Source organism: Cyprinus carpio, chromosome B7 (genome assembly GCF_018340385.1).
Source record: "Cyprinus carpio isolate SPL01 chromosome B7, ASM1834038v1, whole genome shotgun sequence".
Classification (NCBI taxonomy): domain Eukaryota; kingdom Metazoa; phylum Chordata; class Actinopteri; order Cypriniformes; family Cyprinidae; genus Cyprinus; species Cyprinus carpio.
Window position 1 is genome coordinate 7,891,735 of NC_056603.1, and position 23,609 is coordinate 7,915,343.

At 37.0% G+C, this 23,609-nt stretch overlaps 1 protein-coding gene across 1 annotated transcript in view; it reads right to left on the bottom strand.

Annotated features, from left to right (window-relative positions):
• dnah2 (dynein, axonemal, heavy chain 2) overlaps nucleotides 1-23,609 on the bottom strand; it is a 138,879-nt gene that overhangs the window by 26,712 nt on the left and 88,558 nt on the right. Inside the window, 18 exon segments of the mRNA XM_042727001.1 lie at nucleotides 1,348-1,558; nucleotides 1,730-1,869; nucleotides 3,712-3,844; nucleotides 5,819-5,958; nucleotides 6,057-6,217; nucleotides 6,821-6,988; nucleotides 7,949-8,098; nucleotides 8,189-8,319; nucleotides 8,398-8,483; nucleotides 8,877-9,065; nucleotides 12,384-12,488; nucleotides 12,588-12,812; nucleotides 14,622-14,820; nucleotides 15,400-15,491; nucleotides 15,840-15,992; nucleotides 16,327-16,485; nucleotides 16,555-16,692; nucleotides 17,645-17,781. Coding sequence (XP_042582935.1) covers nucleotides 1,348-1,558; nucleotides 1,730-1,869; nucleotides 3,712-3,844; nucleotides 5,819-5,958; nucleotides 6,057-6,217; nucleotides 6,821-6,988; nucleotides 7,949-8,098; nucleotides 8,189-8,319; nucleotides 8,398-8,483; nucleotides 8,877-9,065; nucleotides 12,384-12,488; nucleotides 12,588-12,812; nucleotides 14,622-14,820; nucleotides 15,400-15,491; nucleotides 15,840-15,992; nucleotides 16,327-16,485; nucleotides 16,555-16,692; nucleotides 17,645-17,781 — 2,717 coding nt within the window.

Sequence of the window (23,609 nt, forward strand, 5' to 3'; positions counted from 1 at the left end):
AGAAAGTTGATTTCCTGGATGCCTCGGTTGAGCCCAAAGCCCTTTTCGGAGCATCAGTCACTGCTATGCACCAGCGGTGTGATCTGAGGAAGCACAAGGAAAACCTTCCTTTGCAGCAGCGGTGGCTAGACACAGATCGCAAACCCTCAGAGAGGGAAGAAACAGCGAGCAACTTAACCTGTCCTCATGTTCAGGATGAGGGGATGAGCAACAACACTCTAGGATATCTGTTGTTATCCTCCTTCAAAAAGAGTGAAAATACAAGTTCAAAATGCCCACATTTAAAGCACTGTCACATTTTATTCGCAAGAGAGACTGGTAATTCCTCAGGTTTCCCTATCAGGGCACAGCCTATGAGTTTATGACTGTCCCATTCGGGCTCTCATTAGCTCCAAGAACGTTTTGCAAATGTATAGAAGCGACTCTATCACTGCTGAGAACAGCGGGTCTCAAGAGTGTCAGCTTATTTGGACGATCTACTCCTCTGCGCTCCATCACAGCAGCAAGTGGAGACAGACACGAAGATGCTTGTGTCTCACTTGAAGAGCGTAGGTTTCAAGATAAACGAGACAAAAAAACTGCCTGGTGCCCACACAGGAGATAGTCTATCTAGGCCTCAGACTTAACTCCGATCGGTATCAAGCGTTTCAGTCACAGGAGCGCATCAGGTCAATTCGCAGCTGTCTATCCCTTTTTCAAAAAGGGAAAAAAGTCCAATTCAGACTGTGTTTACACTTTCTGGGGCTGATGGCCTTGACAGTCTCGGTTATTCCTTTGGGACTGTTGCAAATGAGAGAGTTTCAGAATTGGATAACATCTGTATGCAGTTAACTAAGGATTACTTGAGAGTCATGCCTAAGGTGAGTGAGTCAGCTCTAGCCTATAATCAAGTGGATTTATTGGCTTTTCATCCGCCGCCCTTTTTGTCACCAGAAGAAGAGCGGCTTCATTTTTTGTGCCCTGTCCATTAGTTTCGTTGCTTTGTAAACAGAACGAAAGCGCTGCGGAAGAGTAATCAGTTATTCTCATAAGGGTAAATCTATTTCTCCTCAGTGCCTGTCCCACTGGATAGTGGAAGCTTTTATATTGGCTTATAATAGCATGGGTCTTAGTCCTCCAGAGGGGCTGAAGGCTCATAGTACCCGAGGCTTGGACACCTCGTGGGCAGTGTTTAATGGCGTTTAAAACATTTCAAGGTTGATTTTCTACAAAAATTACTATATCACAATGTATAATGTTTAATGTTATCGTGTTAAGGTGTGATAATTCATACCATAATATACGAGTTTGGTCATACCTTTTAGCCCTAATAAAGAGCCTCAACATTAGACAGACCGACTAACACACCTTCTGCTGTTCATCTGCCTCTCTCTTCTGCTGCACAATGACAACCAGATATTCCTCACACTGTTTCTGGAACTCAGCCACTTTCTTCTTGGCCTCTTCCAACTCCACAGACATGCCCTCTACCTTACTGCGTGTGTCGTCAATTTTAAACAAGCCATTCCTCAACTTAGACACTTGCTCTCCGAGCTCGCCACGCTTCTCATACAACAACCTGAGAAAAAAGAGAGAGTTTCAGAGTTTTAGTATTATTTAATTACCATTAAAAGACAACAGTAAAATGGAAAAAGGAAACTACCATGTCTTTTAAATCTTCATGGTAGCTAAATAAAAAACAAAAAAAGACCTGAACAACAGAAAAGATAAAAGTGTTTTTGATTCCTACTTCTTGTATCCAGAAACCAGCTCCAGGTAGTTGGTGGGTGTGACATAATTGTGTCTCTTCAGTTCTACTTTCATCCTGTGAGAGAACTGGGCCACAGACTGGTGCATGGTCACAAAGATACTGGCAACATTAGTCTGGATCTGTGAAGCCATCAGAGAAATGACAAGATGTGGAAGCGTCCATTTTAAACAAACCTTGCACAAGGTCACAACAGAAGTATGATAAACCCAAACTAATCCTATAACAGACTAAAACAAAACTAGGTTTGAACTCCCTCTAAACAACAGAGAGTCTCAATGGAGAACCTTAAGTCAAAGTGATTTGCAGTTCAAAAACTGAGCAAAAAGAAACACGATTTGTATGATATCTCTCAAAGGAAACAAAAGATCCACACAGAGATGAAGGATGAGAGAGTCAAAGACTCCTGATGAATCTTGACACTTGAAATTCAATTAAACTATGATTCAATAACGGCTACTAAGAGATACCTAAAAAACAGGGCACTGAACAGGTTCAAGGAACGAAAACGAAAACTGGAAACAAACAAAATTTTGACAGGAACAGAACCAGAACAGAAACAAAATCTAATTTTATAGTTCTGAACAGAATCAAAAATTTTGAAATGGCCATTAATAACATTATTTTATCGTTCCATTTAATATTTGAAATTTGCTGTCAACCAATCAGGAATTCAAGTAGTACGGCCTGCAAATGTGACGCTGACGCATCCAACGAGTGAAATGCCCGCGCTCAGCTGTGGACTCATCATATGTAAGTCGCAATGGCAATGCACAGCTGTTAGTTTATCCGAGGGTAGTGTAAGATGGATTCAACAGATCACACACACCTGCAGTGCTTCTGTGAATGGAGAAAACCGAATAAAATGATATGCTTACATAAAAAGTAACATATAGGCATATACACAAAATATATTTCAGTTAATCATTGACAGATTAACAATACAAAATAATTAGATTTTTTGCTGAGGTTTGGTTCGAGATGATCCAAAGTTCTCGGAAAGGAAAAATAGATGGCAGAAAGTAGTTCTCCTTATTTTACAAAAGCTTTATAGTTTTATTTATTTTACAGTTTATTTTGCAAAAGTTTTGAATGATGTCTTGCTTGTATGACCATATCGCACTGGCGCCTCATACACACACAGACACAACATATTTTTGTGACACTGCAGCCTGTTCATTATTAAAATAAATTACAGAAATGTAAATAAATTAAAGAAACGTATAAAATGTTACACTGCACCGTTGTACAATCTATTGCATTCAGTGGGACCACTGCCTCACTGTGCTGATATAGCTGATGCGAAGGATGATGTTTTACATTGATGCGAGTGAAGTACAAAGCCTAGCCTATAATAAATAATATTTTAGCATCCAGATACGTCGCAAATATGTAAACATTTGAATTCGTGCCGAATGAGAGAGGTAGGCATCTGTCTCACTTTAAATTAATTAATTTTAAATTAATTAGTTAATTATTTTTGGATTATGGCCTAAATGCATAGCCTTAACTTTAAAGGATTTGTTGTGGAGAGAAACTAATAAATATGTTTATAATGTTTGTTTTACCGGCATTTTAGCCTACATTATTTCTGAATGGAATAATAAAATGCGACGTTGAGCCTAGCCTATGTGACCTAGGCTATGTTTTTTTTTTACCGGCATTTTAGCCTACATTATTTCTGAATTTTTTAATACGGCAACGTTGAGCCTAGCCTATGTGACCTAGGCTATGTTTTTTTTTTGTGTGAAAACTTTATATTATACAAGTATTTATTGGTAGTGGTTGTCTTTCAGTGGAAGTCTAACAAAAAGCAACTGAGTGCACATTTAAAAAAAACTAAAATTAATTGAAAGTAATGCTCTTTCAATGGAAGTCTAGTATACCTTTGTGTATTTGTGTGTAATACACTGACAGCATTTGGAAATCAATCAATGGATCATATTTCTTTTGATGTGTCTTACCCCATCCTCGCTCCCTAAAGAGAGTCCATCCAAAAATCTTTCAGCCACTTCCAATAGAGCGTCACGTGGCCATTCAGAGAACCAGTCTATCGTTGTGCAGTTCACAAGGGCTGGGTACTGTCGAATACGGTTCTAATAAAGATACAGACACACAAGCAAACATACCCATAAACCCTCTATTATGTAGACAGTTCAAGATGGTTTGCATTGATTTGTCACAAACACTAATATCACCCACTGGTCCAATCATGCTTATTAAAGTCAGACCACTGCCAGACCAATCAGAGTGAATGCTTGGATGATTCGGGCTGTCATATTTAATGAGTCAGGGCCCTACGGGTCACATTACGCACAACCGCCTCCTTCATGTGACGGCAGATGCAAATGAGTGATTAACGAGAACATTTCCCATGCATGGTTCTATAGTGCTGCAAGTGTGACAGGCATAATTACAAAACAAGAATGTTTTACCAGCTGGTGTCTGGGGGCCAGTGAGCAATGTACTGCGTCTACTTATCGCCGTCTCTCATTTAACCTAATATTTACCTGTATTATAGCCCTTCCTTGTTATTTTCATTGTCATATTTTATCATTATTGATTTGGCACACTATAACTATGGACTGCAGCTAAGCAGCTACTGCATTGGCAATACAAATGCACTGTTGTTCGTCATGCCAATAAAGCCCCGAAGCTGAAATTGACTGAGACACAGCAAGCTAAAGATGGAAAAGTAAACAGAAAGAGAGAAAGGCGAAGCCAAATTTACTACATCGTTTATGAAGACACTTGTGAGTATACGACAGCACACAGTAAAGAGATTGTAGATGGAGGACAGAGCTTTGTCTTCCTGATGTGTGTGAAATGACAGTGGCAGAGAGGTTTACTCCTGTCATTTCCTCTTACTTCACACAGTTGTATCTCGCATCCTCTTTGAACTCACACACTGAGTCATCGGTTGATTCATAAGGAGCTATACTGTGCGCGGGTCTGTTCGGTTAAACCGTATATTGCTGTTCATTGTTAATCAAGCCTACAGAGAGAGATCTTAAGCCATAAGAAGCCACAGGATGGATCTCAAAGTTAGCATGGTAATCAAGGCTGACTCACTATTTGAGCACATTAGATTATAAGCAGTAGACAAGCATGTGTGCTGTATTACAGTCAGCTATTGAATCCACGCACATGGGATTTTGTGGAGACTGAATGCTGAAGTGGTGGCGGGTTACAATCATGCCTTTACATGTGATATCCATAGTATGTACAGTAACTAGCACAGTATGTCTTTGCCTGCCACACTAAGGAGGACTCTGATTGCCTTTTTTCTCATTGTCTTTATGTACACTCCTTTATGTTCATTATTAATACTAACTGACACATTGCTCAGTTTTTAATTAATCTTTATTGATACTTTTAAATGTATTATTTGCTTCATTTATGCTAATGTTATGTTTTACATATTTCATTTATTTTAATAATTAGGCATGTGCTCAGCTACTGTTTTTATAATTATTTATTATTATTACTATTATTGCAATCATATTGAATATTATTGAAAACAGTAGCTGAGCACACGCCTAATAAATAAAATTGTTAAATTAATTCAGTATGACTACACATTAATAATAATAATTTAAATTATAAAATTGAATCAATAAAGAAATGAATTACTATTGAAATAATACAATTGTACTGTAAAATAAAATAGTTTTATAATTTATTATTAACATTAATAGCAATAATTGTATTATTTAAATTATAATAATTAAATCAATAAAGATAAAAAATTACTATTGCAATAATACAATTATACTGTAAAATAAATAATAATTATTAATAATAATTATTATTATTTGATTTTAACAGTAAAATTATGCAGCAATTTATTAAATTGGATTTATGCAACTCTTGTGGATCATACATATAATTCACAACCCAGTATAATTTAATTGAAAATGTTATCATTTTATAAGTGATATACATTTTTTATTCCATTTGCACTGTTGTTTGCTCCATTTCTTATTGACTGAGGCTTTGCTGCAAAAAAAATAGCAATATCAATGCAGTTTTTTTGTCATGCAAATAAAACACGCTAAATCAAAATTGCACCTGAATGGGTCTCCTACAGGGCTCATGCACAGCACAATGTGCAGGTTGTTTCTGACGCGCTCTATCAGGTAGTTAAACATGGCGTCTGATGTCTCCAGGATATTGTCCTTCCTGGCTGAGTCTGACAGAGCATTGTAAATCTACACAAACAACACATGTTAAAAATCTGCTCTCATTGTCACTTAGAAGACTAACCCTAACAGTCACACGCATTAAAAATGTATACAAACACACACACCTCATCGAGCTCATCTGCTTTATAGAGATTGGGCACCTCCCCTGAGCTCAGAATGTTGTTAATGTCTTCAAGAAAGGACTCGTCCACGATCTGCGTGTCATTAAACAAGAACACAGTGGGCTTGTTTTCCACTCCTGTCAGCCGATAGAGCTTTTTAATATCTGTATGGGGAGAAGAAATATGTCAAATATTGCATTGAGGCCACACTAAACTGTGTTATGAAGGCTACAGTGTGCATAACATAACAGATCCTTTGGTCCTGAGCGCTAGGGCAAGAGGCGTTATTCTTCAGCATTTGGAAACATTTACTACAACATACCACAGGACAAAATATCAAAGCCTTTGGTATATATCAAAAGAGCTTTATATTCGAGATCTGAAATTGAAAATATAACTCAGCCAACTGCCTTACATTACTTGGTCTTGAAATACAATTTAACATGCCTGAATGTTAATATAACTCTTTAAACTACTGGGAAAATTGCTTTAGATGCTGGTTTGCTGGTGTCCCAATCAGGCTACTTAATTAACTTTGCCTTGGTCAAGTAACTGGACTGAGAGAAGACATGAACTATATGAAGTAACTCATGAGATGTTTTTAGAGGCTTCTTATCTGTTGTTGGTGCTAGCAATGCCAATGTCATGGTTCGACTCCCAGGAATGACACATGATAATAATAAGTACACCTTCAATATACTGTGAGTGGCTTTGGATACAACTGCCACATGAGTAAATGTAAGTTATAAATTGTGTGCAGAACTCACCCTCTCTGAACTCTTGTTTGCGGTACTGTTTGGTGACCTCCACCTGGAAGACTGTAAACTTACAGATGTAGGCGGCGAGTCTGGATAAACTCTGTCTGCCTGAGCCACCGATACCGACCAGCAACATGTTCCCCCGGAGCTGACTGATCACACGTACCAAACGCGTTACTGAGGGGGCAGAAAGAGGGCGCTGTTTGCATCATAAGAATCATAACAGTTCATTTACTTGCATGAATCATGTGTGTCATTTGGTCAATGCAACATTTACAAACACAAAGTATAACACATTAAAATGTCAATGCATACAAATACACAGGCACACATAATAGCTGCAGGAGGCCAAACAAACAACCGATCACAAAGGAAACTAATTGGCACAAAACCATAATTAGTTATGAACACAGGCATATAAACATACACGTTATGCTTGCTAATTTCGTAATCAATCAGCTACGCGCAGCGGCATGTCATTGAACTGAGTGTTTGTGGCATGCGAGACGCATACACCGAGCTGAATGTGAGACCACTTTAATGTCACAGTGTGGCGTGTGCGTGACAGGATGCATATAAAGCATTCTTATATGCGCTTTTGACAGTAAATGCCTACATGCGGGTGAGTGACATATAGGCTGGGGAACCGGCCGCCTAATTATTCTCCCTGCTGAGGGGTTTGTAATGCGATTGCGTTCTTCTTTGTGGGAATGAAAAGGGTAATTATTCATGCTTGTGGGGGATCTGAGGGCTGAAGTGCATGTGATTTTGAAGAAAGTTATATTTGTGCAAGCACTGAATGAGAACTGAGGAGATTGGTCACTGAATTATGGGACTCGAGAGTGTGCACTGAATCACGGGTATTACGATATGGATGTAAGCAAATGATGAGTGCTGTAATATAACTGTACCATGAATACTGATGGCTCCAAAAGAACAGAACTAGTGGGATTTGTTTTTTATATGATGTCATAATTCAAAATTCACCTTCATATACTCACCCAGAAGCAACTTCGCTCAAATGCACAATGGTGATAGTTCATGGAGTTCCCATTGTAAGCTCACACTTGCAACCTTTTGGCCTAGATCTTTAACCACTATGCTAAACTACTCCATTCTCTCTGACTGTGCTCTTACCATGTTCTATAGCATCTCTAAAGAGCACCAGACTCATGGGAACCACACCAGGCGTGAGGTTATAATCCTCTAGCTCGTTCTCCATATGAACCTTAAGAGCTTTGAAGTCCAACAGGTCCTCATACACATGTGGCTCCCTCAGGAAATCACCTACAATAAAACACACATACAAACTGTAATTAGGGCAAGGAGTGCCCAGTGACACCCAAATTAGCAGTGTGTGTGTGTATGTGTGTGTACCAAATATAGGAGGCTGTTTGTTAGGGCAAATTGTGTGGTAGGGGACATCGAAATAAGAAGCTAGTTTTTCTGACAGAAGTCCCACAAAAGTCTCCATGTCTGCATGATCCACCAGTCGATCAGAGAAGACCCTGAAACATACACAAAACTTTACCGGTTTCTTCCTCTAACACCAGTATCTGTATGTGCAGATCTGTGCCTGTTCGTACCTGAAGCACTCATGAATCCAGAGGCGGGTGATGCTCTGTTTGGTGTCGTGGAAGTCTTTGTGTGCTCGCAATAAACCCTGGAACACCTGGATTGGAGGACATATTGCACATGGTAAAAACCCGTCAGTCTAATTTTTTTTTTTTTGTCTGATCAAGCTCAAAAGAAATACACTAAGTGTCCTTGCAGTCTCAGATGCTTTCAAATCGTGTTCTGAAAAGGTGTTATTTTGTACGACCATGTACATGATTAAAAGTAAGAGACAGTCTTTTTCAGTCAGTCACTCTTTTCCTCAAACACATTTGAATCTTAGGCATGCGGTCTTGAAGTGGCAAAGTGGACTGATATGTTTTGTTTCATCTTTCTGGAATCAATCGGTCTGAATCGAAGCGATATTATGCTCAGACTGGGTGTACCTAAACCACATTTTGCTCCTTTTCCAGCTGAGAGACAATCACACATGACACATGATGTTAAGTACCTTGGAGATGTCTCTGAGGTTGAAGAGATAATGTATTTTTGCGGGCGTGGGTAAGAAGCGGGCGGTAATGGCGTGGTAGAGCTCCAGGGTGGCCTGAGTCAGAACCCCCCCGATGGGCTTCACCTCCTCCTCAAACTCCTGCAGCTTCTGACTGATCATGGTGCCATAGATACGCTTTATCTGAGACTCCTGGAGAGAATAGAAGAGGTGAGGAAATTACAGGGGCAGATAAAACAGGAGATAAATAGAGCAGATAAGACAAAAGAGGAAAAGTGATTGGTGAATTTGATGCACAGAAACATCATATTAACCTTGTGGGGTCGACTAACGCGGATACGCGTTTTGTGGCATCTTTTGCTGTTAACACCGAAAAGAACTTAAATTACACTTTCAGTTTTGATCGTACAGATAAGAGCAATACATCAATCGAATCTGTTAAGGGTCTACTTTTATTTGTATCCACACATAATAACAACAAAACTTTGTGCATTTACAAAATAAAGAAAACAAACAGGGTGCGCTGTCTGCCGCCTTGGTTCTGCGTGATCTTCATTTAGAAACACGTCATTAAAATGAACTGTAACTCAGTGAATACTCAACAAAGAGACATGAGAGATATATCTAAAGAAAGATTGACATGTCTACTTTTAAACTAGAAAAATATAAAATAAAAATATTCTGTGATAAAGTAATCCATATGAAAACAACGCAATGTCCCATCATTCACATCTCCCTTCATTATATCTAATGCAACCACACCCACGCGGTGAGCACACTATTGATATTACAATAGACAATGTGAAGCGCGCGGCGTGTAAACACCCACATGACAGCAAACAAAGCAGCGAGACTGTTCAAGTTTTTTTATTTTACTGTTCGCTTCCGCTGAGAGGAATAAGACATAATTCACCCCAAGTAGACGCGCTGAGAGGAATAAGAATTGGATTACCTCAAAAAAATAAAAAAAATAAAGCGGCTTGATCCTGCAGAGCTCATAAAAAAAAGTTTTTGCTTTTTTTTTTTTATCTACTTGTATTAGTTTTCACATAACTTGTACACATTTACTAGTTAGACATTTTCCAGACTATAATTCCTGACTAAATGTATAATCAAGTGAAACATTATTAAGTTTCATTCACATCTTCTAAATGTTTCATGATGCCAGGTTCTATAACTTAGACAGCAATACGATATAAAAGTAATATGAGTTATAATGTTGCTAGCTTAATGTCAATAAGAATGATTAGACAAACTTTACTGTGATAGGCTATTCTCTGTTCATGAATATAGCCATATCTGTTTATAACTGTATATTGTATAGGCCTACATACAAAGTTGCATTTGCTAAAGCAGTAATATTGTGAAATATTTTACTATTTAAAATAACTGCTTTCTATTTGAATATATTTTAAAATTTAATTTATTCCTGTGATCAAATCTAAATTTTCAGCATCATTACTCCAGTCTTACTTCAAGCGTAACAATATACACTATACCATTCAGAAGCTTGGAGTCAGTATATATAGAAAATAAAACTTTTATTTAGCAAACACGTGATGATAAATACAATAATCATGTTACAAACGATGCTGGTCTTTCAATTCATCAAAAAAAAAAAATAAAAAATTCTCAGCTCTTTTCAACATTAATAATGATAATAATAATAATAATAATAATAATATATATATATATATATATATATATATATATATATATATATATATATATATTATTTTTTTTTTTAGTAGCAAATCATAATATTAGAATGATTTCTGAAGGATCGTGTGACTGGAGTAATGATGCTAAAAATTCAGCTTTGAGAGTCAGCTTTGATTGTTCCTAATAAACTGATTAACTGCACTCGCAAGTTATTTTGTGGGATAATATTTTAAATAAACTACAAACATAAAAAAAAATACATTTATTTTGTCCTCACATTCTTTCTTGTAACTCTTCCCTCTCAGTCACACACCTGGCTGAAAGGCTCATTATGCAGGCCTTTGTCTTCTTAGGTGTGAATCACACTAATATTCATGGTCATCATGCCTACTTGCATATGCCCTTTCGAAACAAAAAGTGTCTTAGAAAATTTAAATCAATCTATTGTTTTCTGTGAGCGAGTAAACAAGATGATTTTCAGATCATTTTGAAACAATCATTCTAGGCTATAAGGTCCATGTTTAACAGTCTTATATTATGTTAATAAGCAACTGAAAAAAAGCACAAAAGTCAGGGCATGTCAAAACTTCTCCAGGCCCCCAAAACCCCCTTAGAACCGAGCGGGTTAAACCACCATCTGAGAAAAGAGAGTGCTTTGCTTATGAGGTTTAGACATTATTGCATATATCACTGCAGCAGGATCAAACGGGTGATGGGAAAGATTTTCAGTGAATGACTCAAATTTTAGTCTGTTCTTTGCAAACAGCTATCATATGACTTCATAAGACTTGGAATATAGCACAAAATATTTGGACCCCTTTTATGGTGCTTTTATGATGCAGTGCTTTTATGTGCTTTTTGGAGCTTGACAGTCACAATCATCATCCTCTCATCCTTCATGCATCTCATCCCTTTTGTTTTCTACAGAAGAAAGAAAGAACTACATACGGGTGAGAAAATGATGACATATTTTTCATTTTGGGGTGAATATACTGCTTCAAGTAAAGCTGTATCCCTTTTATGTATTTCTTTTTATATATATCTAAAGCCATTTTCTATAATGAAATGTTTAATGCATTTTTGCAACAAAAATATTATAAAGAAATAATATATAAAAAATGATATATTCAGAATTTAATAACTGAAATAATGTATGCAGTTTTTATTCTTTTTTAATAAAATTGTTTTCATTATTCAGAAAGTGTGACGTGAACATGAAATAAAATATTTCAGCATTTTCAATAAAAACTTTAAACAACTCACTTCTAATATTACTGACTCCTTTATGATAAATTGCTTGTGTTTCTTCTTATTTGTAAGTGGCTTTAAACTAGTTTCAAATTAGGCTGCGATAAAAACGCTAACTGGTTTAATCCAAATATACCATCTGTAGTCATGTGCTTTAAAGCATGGTTTATTACAGTGCTTGCTACGTGAGAACTGTATTGAAATTCTTATTACTTTCTTCTTCTTATACCTATTTTCTGCACAGCTGGAATAAAATCCAGTATATATTATCTCTCTCTCTCTCTCTATTTAATAATGTGCTATCTCCACAATACTTGTATGATTAAAGTTTTCATACATTATTGCAGAGTTTTCTGTATTTAAACAACAGCTATAGCATCACCATCATATTTTAATACTGAATTGTGATTAGTCCTTTTACTTTCTAATTTATTTGCATAAAAAATAAAAACTTTTTTCTTTCCTTTTTAGTTATTTGTCAATAGCTGCTTTACACTATAAAACTGTTACATGCTGTGCACCAACGGGAAAGCATTGGCAGTCATACTTCCATCATAAGTTCCTCAATTTACACCTAGTTTAGAGTGACTCTCTACTCACTGTAGGAAATGTCATGTTGATAAGATTAAAGCGACTCTGAAGGCGTCCTGATATCTGAGTCCTCCCTCCACCAGGGGGCCCCATAGCAGCCAGCAGATAAATGTCCTTAGATCATGGCAAAAAAGAGAGAAGACATGTATTTATATGCACATCTAAAATATATACTCATATAAAAACAAATAAAATGCACCCACACGGTCTTACCTTGATACACTTGAGGATCTGTTTCTGGCGGTCGTACCAGAAGCCATAGTCGATCCAGAGACGGAGCAGCTCCAGAGGAGGCTGTGAGCCAAAGTCGTCCATGGCGGGCATGTTGAGATCATCCAGGAAAACAACCATCCTTTTCCCTCCCACTGGGACATACACACCTTTAATCCTCTTCTCCACTCGAGACTCGATGATCTCCTGCACGTTATTAGAGCTAGTCTGAAAGAAAGACACAAAAATAATGTTATTAGGACAAGAACGTTAGCAAGTAAACTCGATAAAATATTCAGTGAGCGTGACTGCAGATTTGGAGATTAGTGGGAAACTCTTTATTATAATAACAAATGATGATGATGATGATAGTTGGAGATTGATGATGATGATGGTAGAGCTCTCACCATGTGTTCTAACATTTGCTCGTCAGGTTGGGCTATCTGAGCAATGACTCAGCTCATTACAGATGTAAGAGTGGACTACTAAAATATCACTGCACACACTGATTAACCACATACACACTCACAGAGAGAGAGAGAGTGATTAACCACATAAAAATTTGTGTCTGAGTGTACACTACTGTTCAGTTTTGTTTTGAATGAAATAAATATGTTATTCAGCAATAATGCATTACATTAATCAAAAGTGACACTAAATGCATGTATAAAAGATTTGTATATAAAATAAATGCTGTTCATTTGAACTTTCTATCAATTAAAGGGTCCTTAAAAAATGTATCACAGTTTCCACAGGAACTGTTTTCAATATGGATAATGATAAGAAATGTTTCTTGAACACCAAATCAGCATTTTAGAATGATTTCTGAAGAATCATGTGACACGAAGACTGGAGTATTCAGCTTTGTCATCACAGGAATGGATTACAGTTTACAATAAATTAAAATAGAAAACAATTTTAAATTATAATACTACAGTATTTCATAATATTATTGTTTCTACTATATTTTTTGGTCAAATGAATACACCCCCGATGAGCATACATAAACTTAAAAAATGAATAAATACAAAATCTTACCAACCTCAAACTTCTTAAAGTAATAATACACTTCATTTTTGTTCTCTGGAGATATTTTTATTCCAAGCACCAGAACTCATAACTATTTTAATATGTCAGTCTTTTATGCTACAAAATATTCTTAACAAAACTAAAATGACCTATTATTCATTCATTATTACTCATTCTTTTATTCAACCCAAATTACAGCTCACTTATTACAGGAGAAGTCCCCCTGGAGACACCTGGTGATGGTTCATGAATAGCCCTTTTCAACATTTTTTCTTTCAATCATATCTTTCAGTGCACTTAAGTTTTTTTTTATGCTTATATTTCACTTGCCAACACAACATGGTACTTTTATTTGTTGTTAAAAGTGCTGTCAAACGATTAATCGCGATTAATCGCATCCAAAATAAAAGTTTTTGTTTACATAATATATGTATGTATACTGTGTATATTTATTAAGTATATATAAATACAAACACATGCATGTATATAAACTGTATATATAAAAAAATTGTTTATACATTAAATATATTTATATATAATATAAAATATAAGAATATGAATACATACATATAAATACATACTATTTTCAAAATATTGACTGTATATGTGTGTGTATTTATATATATATATATATATATATATATATACATAAATATACACAGTATACATACATATATAATGTAAACAAAAGCTCTGATTTTGGATACGATTAATCGTTTGACAGCACTAAAATAAATGCATAATAAACATGACAAAAAAAAGAGAAATTTTATGGTTAAAAATATTTCAAGATATATTAATATTCCTGCACACTTGCTTAAGTGCTACCTTAACAAACTGTTGCTTTTCAAATATCTTTTCCTGAAGATGTTTAGATATTTAACTGCAAAAATGATTTTTTTCTTTTCTTTTTTTTCCTTTTTTTTTGATCATTCTTGGTATTTATTAAGTGCTTCTGCTGAGATCAAAATTCACCTTATTACTAATACTAAAACTGTTTCTCATCACCTGTGAGGACATGTTGATGGTGAGCATGGCCCACGTGACTGAGTCTAGGCTCTGCAGGACATTCTGGGCCACTGAAGTCTTTCCTGTCCCCACTGGACCTGTCAGGAGCACAGGGTGCTGAGTGGACACCAGAGCCTTGACCAGATAATGATAGCGCACAGTGTCCACTGTGGGGACCATGATCTTATAGAACGGAGCGCTGCAGAGAGACAGGTGATAATTAAAAAGACGCCAGAAAGAAAGCTGAAAAGTGGGACAGCTAAGTATGAGACATGCTTTAAAAAGAGGACAAAAAAGTAGAATACAGAGCTAGAGAGAGAGAAAGAAAGAGCAAAAACGGGTGGGAGGAAATAGAGTTGAGAGAGCAGAATGAATGAGAATACCGAGGAGGAAGAGGAGGTGAAAAGTCTTGATTGAAAGACTGAAAATTGAAAGATGTAGCGAGACATTTCAAATGAACAGAGGGATAAAAAAAAGAGTCAGGTAAGAAAAAAAAAGAACCCCAGGATGGAAAAATGGACAGCCGACAAAGAGGGAGCAAAGAGAGCCAAGAGGACAAAGGACAATGAAGGGGAAAGAGTTGGACTGACATGACAAATGAGAGCAGGGAAAAGAAGAGAGAGATGAAGAAGGATGAAAAAGATGAGAAATATGAATAGACGGGGAATTCAGAAGTCTGGGAGGGAGCCAGGCAAGAGGCCTTTGACTGAGCCCGCAGGCGGCTGGCAGAGACCCCTGAATAGGGGGAGGATGGGGCACACACACACACACATCTCACTTGGAGGCGTAGCGCCAGCCTTTGGGCAACTTGTCCTCAAATGACGCCCACGTTTTGTTCTTGGTGTCCACGTAGTATTCGTAGATGGTGTCCTGAGGTTTAATACAAGGTGATTATTTCTCCACTAATATATTTGTTTCTGTAGGCAAAAAGGCTTAAACATTTGTTCTAGATCCAGAGCATCAGTACTTTTCATGTAACATTAGCATGTGTGAGTATGTGCGTGCATACATTTACATTAATTACACAAACATGTTATATATTTCACACTTTTTGTAGACTAGTGTGGCCCCAAAAAGTATTTGGATACTTAAAAATGTGTGAACTAGATTACAAAAAAATAAAATCACTTTACATGTATTTAAGTCATTATTTTGTCATTCTATTTGGTGACATTAACGGCACAGAAGTGTTCATACACATTTGTGCCCACTGTATACCTTATTTGGGAAACTTCCCTCTACTTCCCGCAGGAAGTTGTCAATCTTCTTGCGTCCATCCTCATCTACGGAGGCGCACACAGACCATATGAGACTGAAGATGAACCAGAGCTCCACCATACGGCCAAAGTTTTCAGAGTCCGCTGGGTTCACCTGACCAGCCAGAGAGAGTTACAGTATTACGCTTCTGTAAACTAACTACAGTAGTGCTAAATATTACGTTTAATTAAGATTAATTAAGCCAGACACTGACATAAGACTTGAGAGTTGCAAGATCAGAAAACAGAACAGTCAGTAAAAATACACCCCAGATATGAATAAAAGCATGCTTTTAAAGGACTAGTTTACCCATAAACAAAAATCGCCCTCATGTCATTCTAAATGTTTTGAGCAATACACTGATGTTCCATGAATGATGGTCAGTTATACGGTCCATCTGCAGTTGCAATATTAGCTGTACACATCACTGAAGTGAAAGTTTTCTGACCCCGTTCTCTGGAGTGGCCAGTGAGTCGTAGAGCCTACAGAGCGATGCCACTCCGTTCAGTTCAGTGATGGGCACCAGCTCCTTACAATGAGTCTTCTTAAAGGTGAGGGTCTTGTCTATGTGGCGGTCAAACAGCTGCCTGAGATGATCCATTTCAACCTGAGAGCAAAAGAGAGATGAAGCACTTTCCCAAATGATTAACACGATGCTTCACATTACGACCCAAACCTTCTGCCGTTTTTCCATCCAGGACTGAACATAAGGCTTCCAGGTCAAATCAGAGTAGTCGTTGTAAACCATTCCACAGCGGGACACGGTAGCAGGAGACGCCACAGCTAGATCCTCCACTTCAAACAATAACGAGACCTGCAACACACTCTCTCATTAATGGTTAAACCCAACCAAATAAGCACAGAACTGTCACTTAGCTGAAAAGTGAATCTCAAGAAACCTGTCAAGATCATGACAGCGTCCTATTTCACACTTAAACAAAATAAATAATTAAGAAATTAAAAAAAGACATCTATTTTATGATCTTATGTATTGCAACATTTTTTTCTATGACATGATGTTCCCACCTAAATTCTAATATTAATAAATCATCTTAATCACTATAAACTATATAATAGAAAAATATAATTGTATATAAATTAATTATTAAATAAACAAGTAAAATTGTACAACATAATTGAATTACAGAGATTTTTATTTTTTATTACAGCAACATTTTTTTAGTGTAGTAATGCATTATTTTAATGAGATTTTAGGAAGAAGATATGCTTGTCATAAAAATAATGTCACTTTGCAAAACATTTTAATAGTTTTTTAAAAATAAGCTTCCTTTTCTTGATGCAAAATACACTAACATTTAAAAGTATGGGCTTGTTAAGATTTATTTATTTATTTTAGTATTTGAAAGCTTTTCTTTTTAAGTCTCACAAAGGCTGCATTTATTTAATTAAAAATACAGTAAAAGCAACAATACTGTAAAATGCTATTACAATGAAAAAATAAAATAAATCTTTACTGATACTTTATCAATTAAAAGTGTCCTTGCTGAATAAAATGATTAATTAATTTAAAAGTAAAACGTCTTCCTAAACCCAAACATTTGAATAAAGGCAATTCTTCCAGAGATTCACCCAATAACTGATGAAAAGGTCGTAAGTGAAGGAAATACTAAATAGTTCTCTGTAGTACACTGATGGGTTAGTGAGGTGAAGTGCACAGTATCAGGTCTGGAATCAGAAGTGAAATATCCCTGGGTGGACAGCATTAGAGGTTTTTGTGTGTGCCGAGTATGTTCTGGCACCGGTACCTGTTCGGGCATGGAGATTCTCTCTCCGTTGATGAGTGTGAGGACTTTGTTGTCATCCATTACAGAGTTCATGCTCTCGATCCACAGCGTGTCCACTGGCCCGTCAAACACAATCCACTTCTCATCAGGCTTCTCATCTGAGTTCGGCCACACAGAGGGGTAGTGTTAGTGCTTCTCACACACACACACACACACACACACACACACACACACACACACACACACACACACACACACACACACACACACACACACACACACACACACACACACACACACACACACACACACACACACACACACACACACACACACACACACACCGGCACAGAATGAATGTGAATTTCCTAATACACCCTGGATCTCTTTGTCTCTCTATTTTTCATTTTCCCCTTCTCTTCTTCTCTCTGTCAGTCTCATTTCCCTACTTTGGTTTCACAGACACCAGAGAGACTTGCAGGCAATTGTGGTGAAGCCTCTAATTGATCATTTATCTTTTCCTGTCCCTTTATCAGCCCATGTGTGTCTCATTTACTGAACTCAAAACAATAAAACACAAACACGGCGCACAGCCCATCTGTCTTATACACACACATACAAACGCGCCCTGTCTGGAAGCAGCAGGCCTGCTGGCTGCCTGGGTAAGCGAATAACACCAGACCTGTCACACACAGCTACAGGAAGTGTCACATCTCCTCTGGGCCATCTTCTCTCTCTGAACAGGGAGGAGGAGACACAGGCAACAGATACAAGCCACACTGAGCCACTGCAAACTGTGAGCTTACATTCAAAATGATATCAGAAAAGCATTAACACACACATATCAAATAACAGCATAAACGGATAGTTCATCCAAAAATTGAAATATTGTCATCATTTACTCATCTACATGTTGTTTTAAAGACTTTTATTCATCTTCAAAAAATAAATGCCAAGTTCTGTCATGAAACTCTAGATGGCGCAGGCTGATGGATCCCCGATGCAAACCGATGATATTCACAGCGTTAAACTTGGCACAAGCTGATCGGTTCATGTTGCATATGCAGTCAATGAGCTTGATGCTTTACATTTAAATGGCTGTTTAGCATTTACGAGAGCATTTCGCAGTTCCTCTGAAACCCTTCACCTTCCCCAGCTCCACATGTATAGATCTGCTACGGGTTATTTGATATGCTATTTGTGCAGCAGCAGTATTCTTAAATACTCACAGCACCATATCACAGCATATGTATTGACTGTAGCAAGGTCCTGTACTTGCTTGCAGCAGCAGCAGCAATAATCAACAACAGCAATAACCAGCAGCAGCAGCAATTCAGCAGTGTAGCAAATCTATTCCGCCAAGACCAAAAACCATTAACACTGTCACATCCATTACCATGCTAAAATCTTCAGAGAGTTGTAGAGATAGAAATGAAGATATATTTAACAAACCTGAGACTTCTGTCTTTCTATTTAAAGTCCATTCCACCTAACTTTTACAGTACATTATGACAGAAATCCATATAAATGATGACAGAACTTAAATTTTTTGGTTTCTAGAAAGAAATGCGTACAGGTTTGGAACAACATGAGAGCGAGAAAATTATGACAAAATGTACATTTCTGGGTGAACTATCCCTCTAAGACCAGTTTAAGACCCCTACTGACACCTGGGATAGAAAAAGAAACTGAAGGCTGCAAAAAGAACAATCGCCTTTGATTGGACTGATGACTGGCAGGAGAATGGTGATGCGACTGGACACGAATTGAGTGGTCTTGGTCAGTATGGTCACAGAGTTCAGGACTGATAGGAAACACCTGTCTGTGTGAGGGAAAGATTTTAATGTACACAGTATAAGGGCTGCAGACAAAACGGCTCTACAAATTAGGTTAAAAGTACAAGGAAGAAGTTAGGCACAAACTAAAGGAAAATTTAATTGCAGGGGAAGCAGGAGAAAAAGAGAGTTCTAAGCAAAATTAAATAAACAAACAGCCTGAGGTGTTCGAATCAGCTATTGAGATCAGAATCCATTAGATCTCTGCATTACCGCGCAAGAGCTTCAAGACAAAACGACCACATTAAAAAGCAAATGCACTAGAGCTAAATGTACTAATTCCAGTCTGCTCTCCAAAAGCTATTCAATATGGCTCTTGAAGGGGGAATGAATTTATCCGTAATAATGACTAAAGCATTTGTGTGGGAGGTAACTAGGGAAGGCTGTTTTGTAGTAATCAATACCAGACTCTTAGAATTCCTCAAAAAGCACACAATCTCCTGGGTAGAAGTGAAATTGACTTTTTAATACCAAAATTACAGCACACATCTGATTATACTTCTAACATTCATTGAAATAAATATCAAACAAAAATGGCAAGATTTTTGCCATAACTTTATAAAAGCCTTCCATTCTAACTGCTGTTTGACATTAAAAATTAACTGTCTGGAATATCTGATACTGACTGATCGATCGTTGCACTCTGAAGTCAAATATTTTTGTATAATGGACGCTGAACTGCATTGTCCATCGGCCCAACCAATTTCCGACATAGCTGCATCTCTTGAATCACTCTTTGACCTCTTCAACTCAGATCTATATTCCATGTCCATTCATTCATTTATCTGGTAAGGAACCATTTAAAAAAAAGGTTACTGAACCGCCAGCAGTTCATTAATGCAAAATAGTCAACACTGGGTTATGCAAAATTTGACCCCCTGACCGTGTGTTTATTTTGTAATAATGTCCAGCTGACTGCACATTGTCTTATAATTCTAATTTCAAGTGTTGAAGGGGGTAATTCACAAATTATTGTTGACAGAAAGAATGAACTAAATGAAAATATTTGATATCAGCATCTGTAGTTTCTGGTATCACTCAGTTTGGCTTAGATCTGGTTCTGATTCAGGATCACAGCAAAAGTTGGACCTACTAGAACAATACTGACAGACTGGACCATTTATCCTGGCAGTAAACCTAAAATTAAACTTGAATATTGACCTTCAAGATCCAGATGTACGTGCATGAAAAACATATTCATATCCAATTATATCACACATTCATCAAAGTACAATTAGGTCTGAAACTCCGGTCCACAGGCAACATCAACCCTGCGGTGAAAGAATTGAGAGGAATGGCTCACAGGGCCCACTGTGTCGTAAAAAGGCAATGTCCTGTTGAGATTTCAATTAAAATGAGGCTGAAAATATTAGAATCAGTAATTGAGGCCATTGCTTTTTATGGCAGCGACGTGTGTGGTCCACTAACAAACCAAGAACTCGCCAAATGGGAAAAACACCCAACTGAGACCTTGCTTGTTGAATTCTGAAAAAAAAAAGAAAGAAAGAAAGAAAGAAAGAATGCATGCAGGGTATAATTAGGCTGATATCCATTAACTATGATGACACAAAACCGGCAATTAAACTCTGAAACCATTTAGAACTTAGTGGTCTCCAAACATACCAGTATAAAATCCTGTAAATTCAAGAGTTTAGCAAAACAAGCCTGGTACTACAGACTGAAGTTCAAGAGCAGAATAATCCTGTGATTGGACTAAACCACACTAGAACACAAATGAAATGTGATTAAATTAAACACACTGGGAAACCCAAACAAATGCAAAGTTATCTGGCCCAGAAATGTACACCTGTCCTCTGTGAAAAATGGGAATCATCTTGACTAGGTCCACACTCAGCAAACAACCCAGCAACGGGAACAAGCAGGCTGAAAACATGGCAAAATAAACAAAGAACAAGATAAATGGTTGTTCTTATATAGCAAACCAAACAAAACTGAGTCAGAGCTATAGTTCACTATGACTCAATGCACACAGTTCAATGAAAACTGCAAAAGTATTTACAAATATCACAATTTAACAACTAAACAACTTCCCTATAATCGGCAGAACAAAAGGAATGCTGTAGAGGCAGCACCGTTCTTGCCACTGTATGAGGGACAGTAGCAGGTTTTTGATTTTTGGGTGAACTATACCTTTAATTATTTTTTTATATATATATATATTTTTTTTTAATGAAAAAATAAGACTCTGTAATAAACACTTGTGTCCTAATTGTTTTATATAAGCACTAAGGTACTCAAGGCTGTGCTGTATTATTCACAATTTAGCAGTCTGTTGTACCTTACTGCTTAATTAATTTTTTTTTTCCTTTTTATTTTGTATTTTCCTTTTAATACTCACTGACTCATACTCTTTGGCAAATGCACCATTACTTGTCATGCCAATGAAGCCCATTGAGACATTCAAAGGGAAACAGAGGGAGGAAGGCACTGCAGAAGTCCAGAGAGAAACACAAGCATCCGGGGATAGGCACATTTTTGGCTCTGTCAGACAGCTTCAAAAGAACAATGCAGTGCATACACACAGACTCCAATCTTAACCATCAGAGACCCACTGTAGTAATACATTTTTTTTTCTCCATTCATGCAAAAGTCAACCCTGTAAAAATCATGTTCAGCTTAGCCTAATAACACTCTTAAGAAGTAATGTACGTATTGAAGTTTCAACAATCTATTTTAGAGAGAACTCTTCTATATGAAGATGTAGGCCTCTAAATATGCCTTCAGTAAGGGCTGAGAATCTGGCTCAGTAGGCTTCTTAAAAACAGTTTAAAGGCAAAAAAGTAGAGAGAGTGTGTAATGAAGGAAACTGCGGAATTCCTTGAAGAGAATTTCTTTGTCAGCCATCCTTTCTTGTTATTTGTCATGCATATAAATCTAACTGAAATTAAAAAACTCAGAGAGAGAGAGAGAAAAAAAAGGACGGAAAGAGGGAATTTGTGCTGTTTGTTGGCCAAGAATAATGTGAATAATGTCAGAATAATGTGCAAGATAAGAAAGAGATGAAGAGAGAAACAGGGAACATCAAAAAGACCAGATCAGTGTGATGCCAGCTACAAATGGCAAAACACAGAGATACACTACAAAAAAGAACAAAAATGACATATTATTTTAATATAATTAATTAAAATAATAAAACTTGATATTTTTGAGTGACACAACAACCAAAGACGTAACTCTGCACGAGTACATAAACTAATAATTAAGAAATACCAGAATAACACAACACATCCTTTGTGAACGACTTGAGAGTCTACTTCAGACAGACTGACAAACTTCATATTGGACTGTACACAGAAAACGAGTACAAAAACTGACAAAACACACACACAAGTGCTGCCAGTCCCTGCTGTTTTAGCTGTATAGCGATCAAAGAGAAAGGCTGGAAAAAACAAGCTCTGTGATTTCCTGTGATACTCAAGAGGCTGGCAAAGAGACAGAGAGGGTTTGTGGATGCAGACCAGGCTGGACAGGATGGTAAAAAGAAAACAAATCAGCAAACTTTTCTACAACCATTTTCACCCGTTCTTTGCTTATTTCTTTCTCTCTTCTGTTTGTTTTTTGTCACATCAGGATTCATTGACTCATTATCTTTCCTCTGTCTCTGTCAGTGCTTCAGCTGACGTCGCACCTGCTATCTGCGATTGTTATTTCGGTCAGCAAATTTCTAAACTTCTTGATGAGCACAAGCCTTAAAGTCAACATGAAACCACATTCACAACCTTTTACTTATGTAATGTGTCACTCGGAAATAAATTTAATGAGAAAATAAATTATTTTATCCATCATGAATTGAAAGTGGGCATCCTATAGAAAAAATGATGAAAGATCTAAATACAAGACCTATTTCTACAGTTATTTGCAATTATTGCTGTAACCTTTACTGAATGAATGTAAGGCTGCATGTAAGGCTGCAAACAGACTCACCAAGTACTGTAGCTTCCTCTCCCTTTAATGAGACACCTGAACTTGTTTTTCTTTAACAAGTTTTGACAGTTCTGGAGGCAAATGTATTTGACGTTGTATTGATGTGAAGAAGAGAGAAGCGCAAGAGTAACGATTAAAGTGCACTGCTGCAGAAATCTACAGCAGACTGCTGTATTTATATGCACATATATTGACTACAAGTGTGA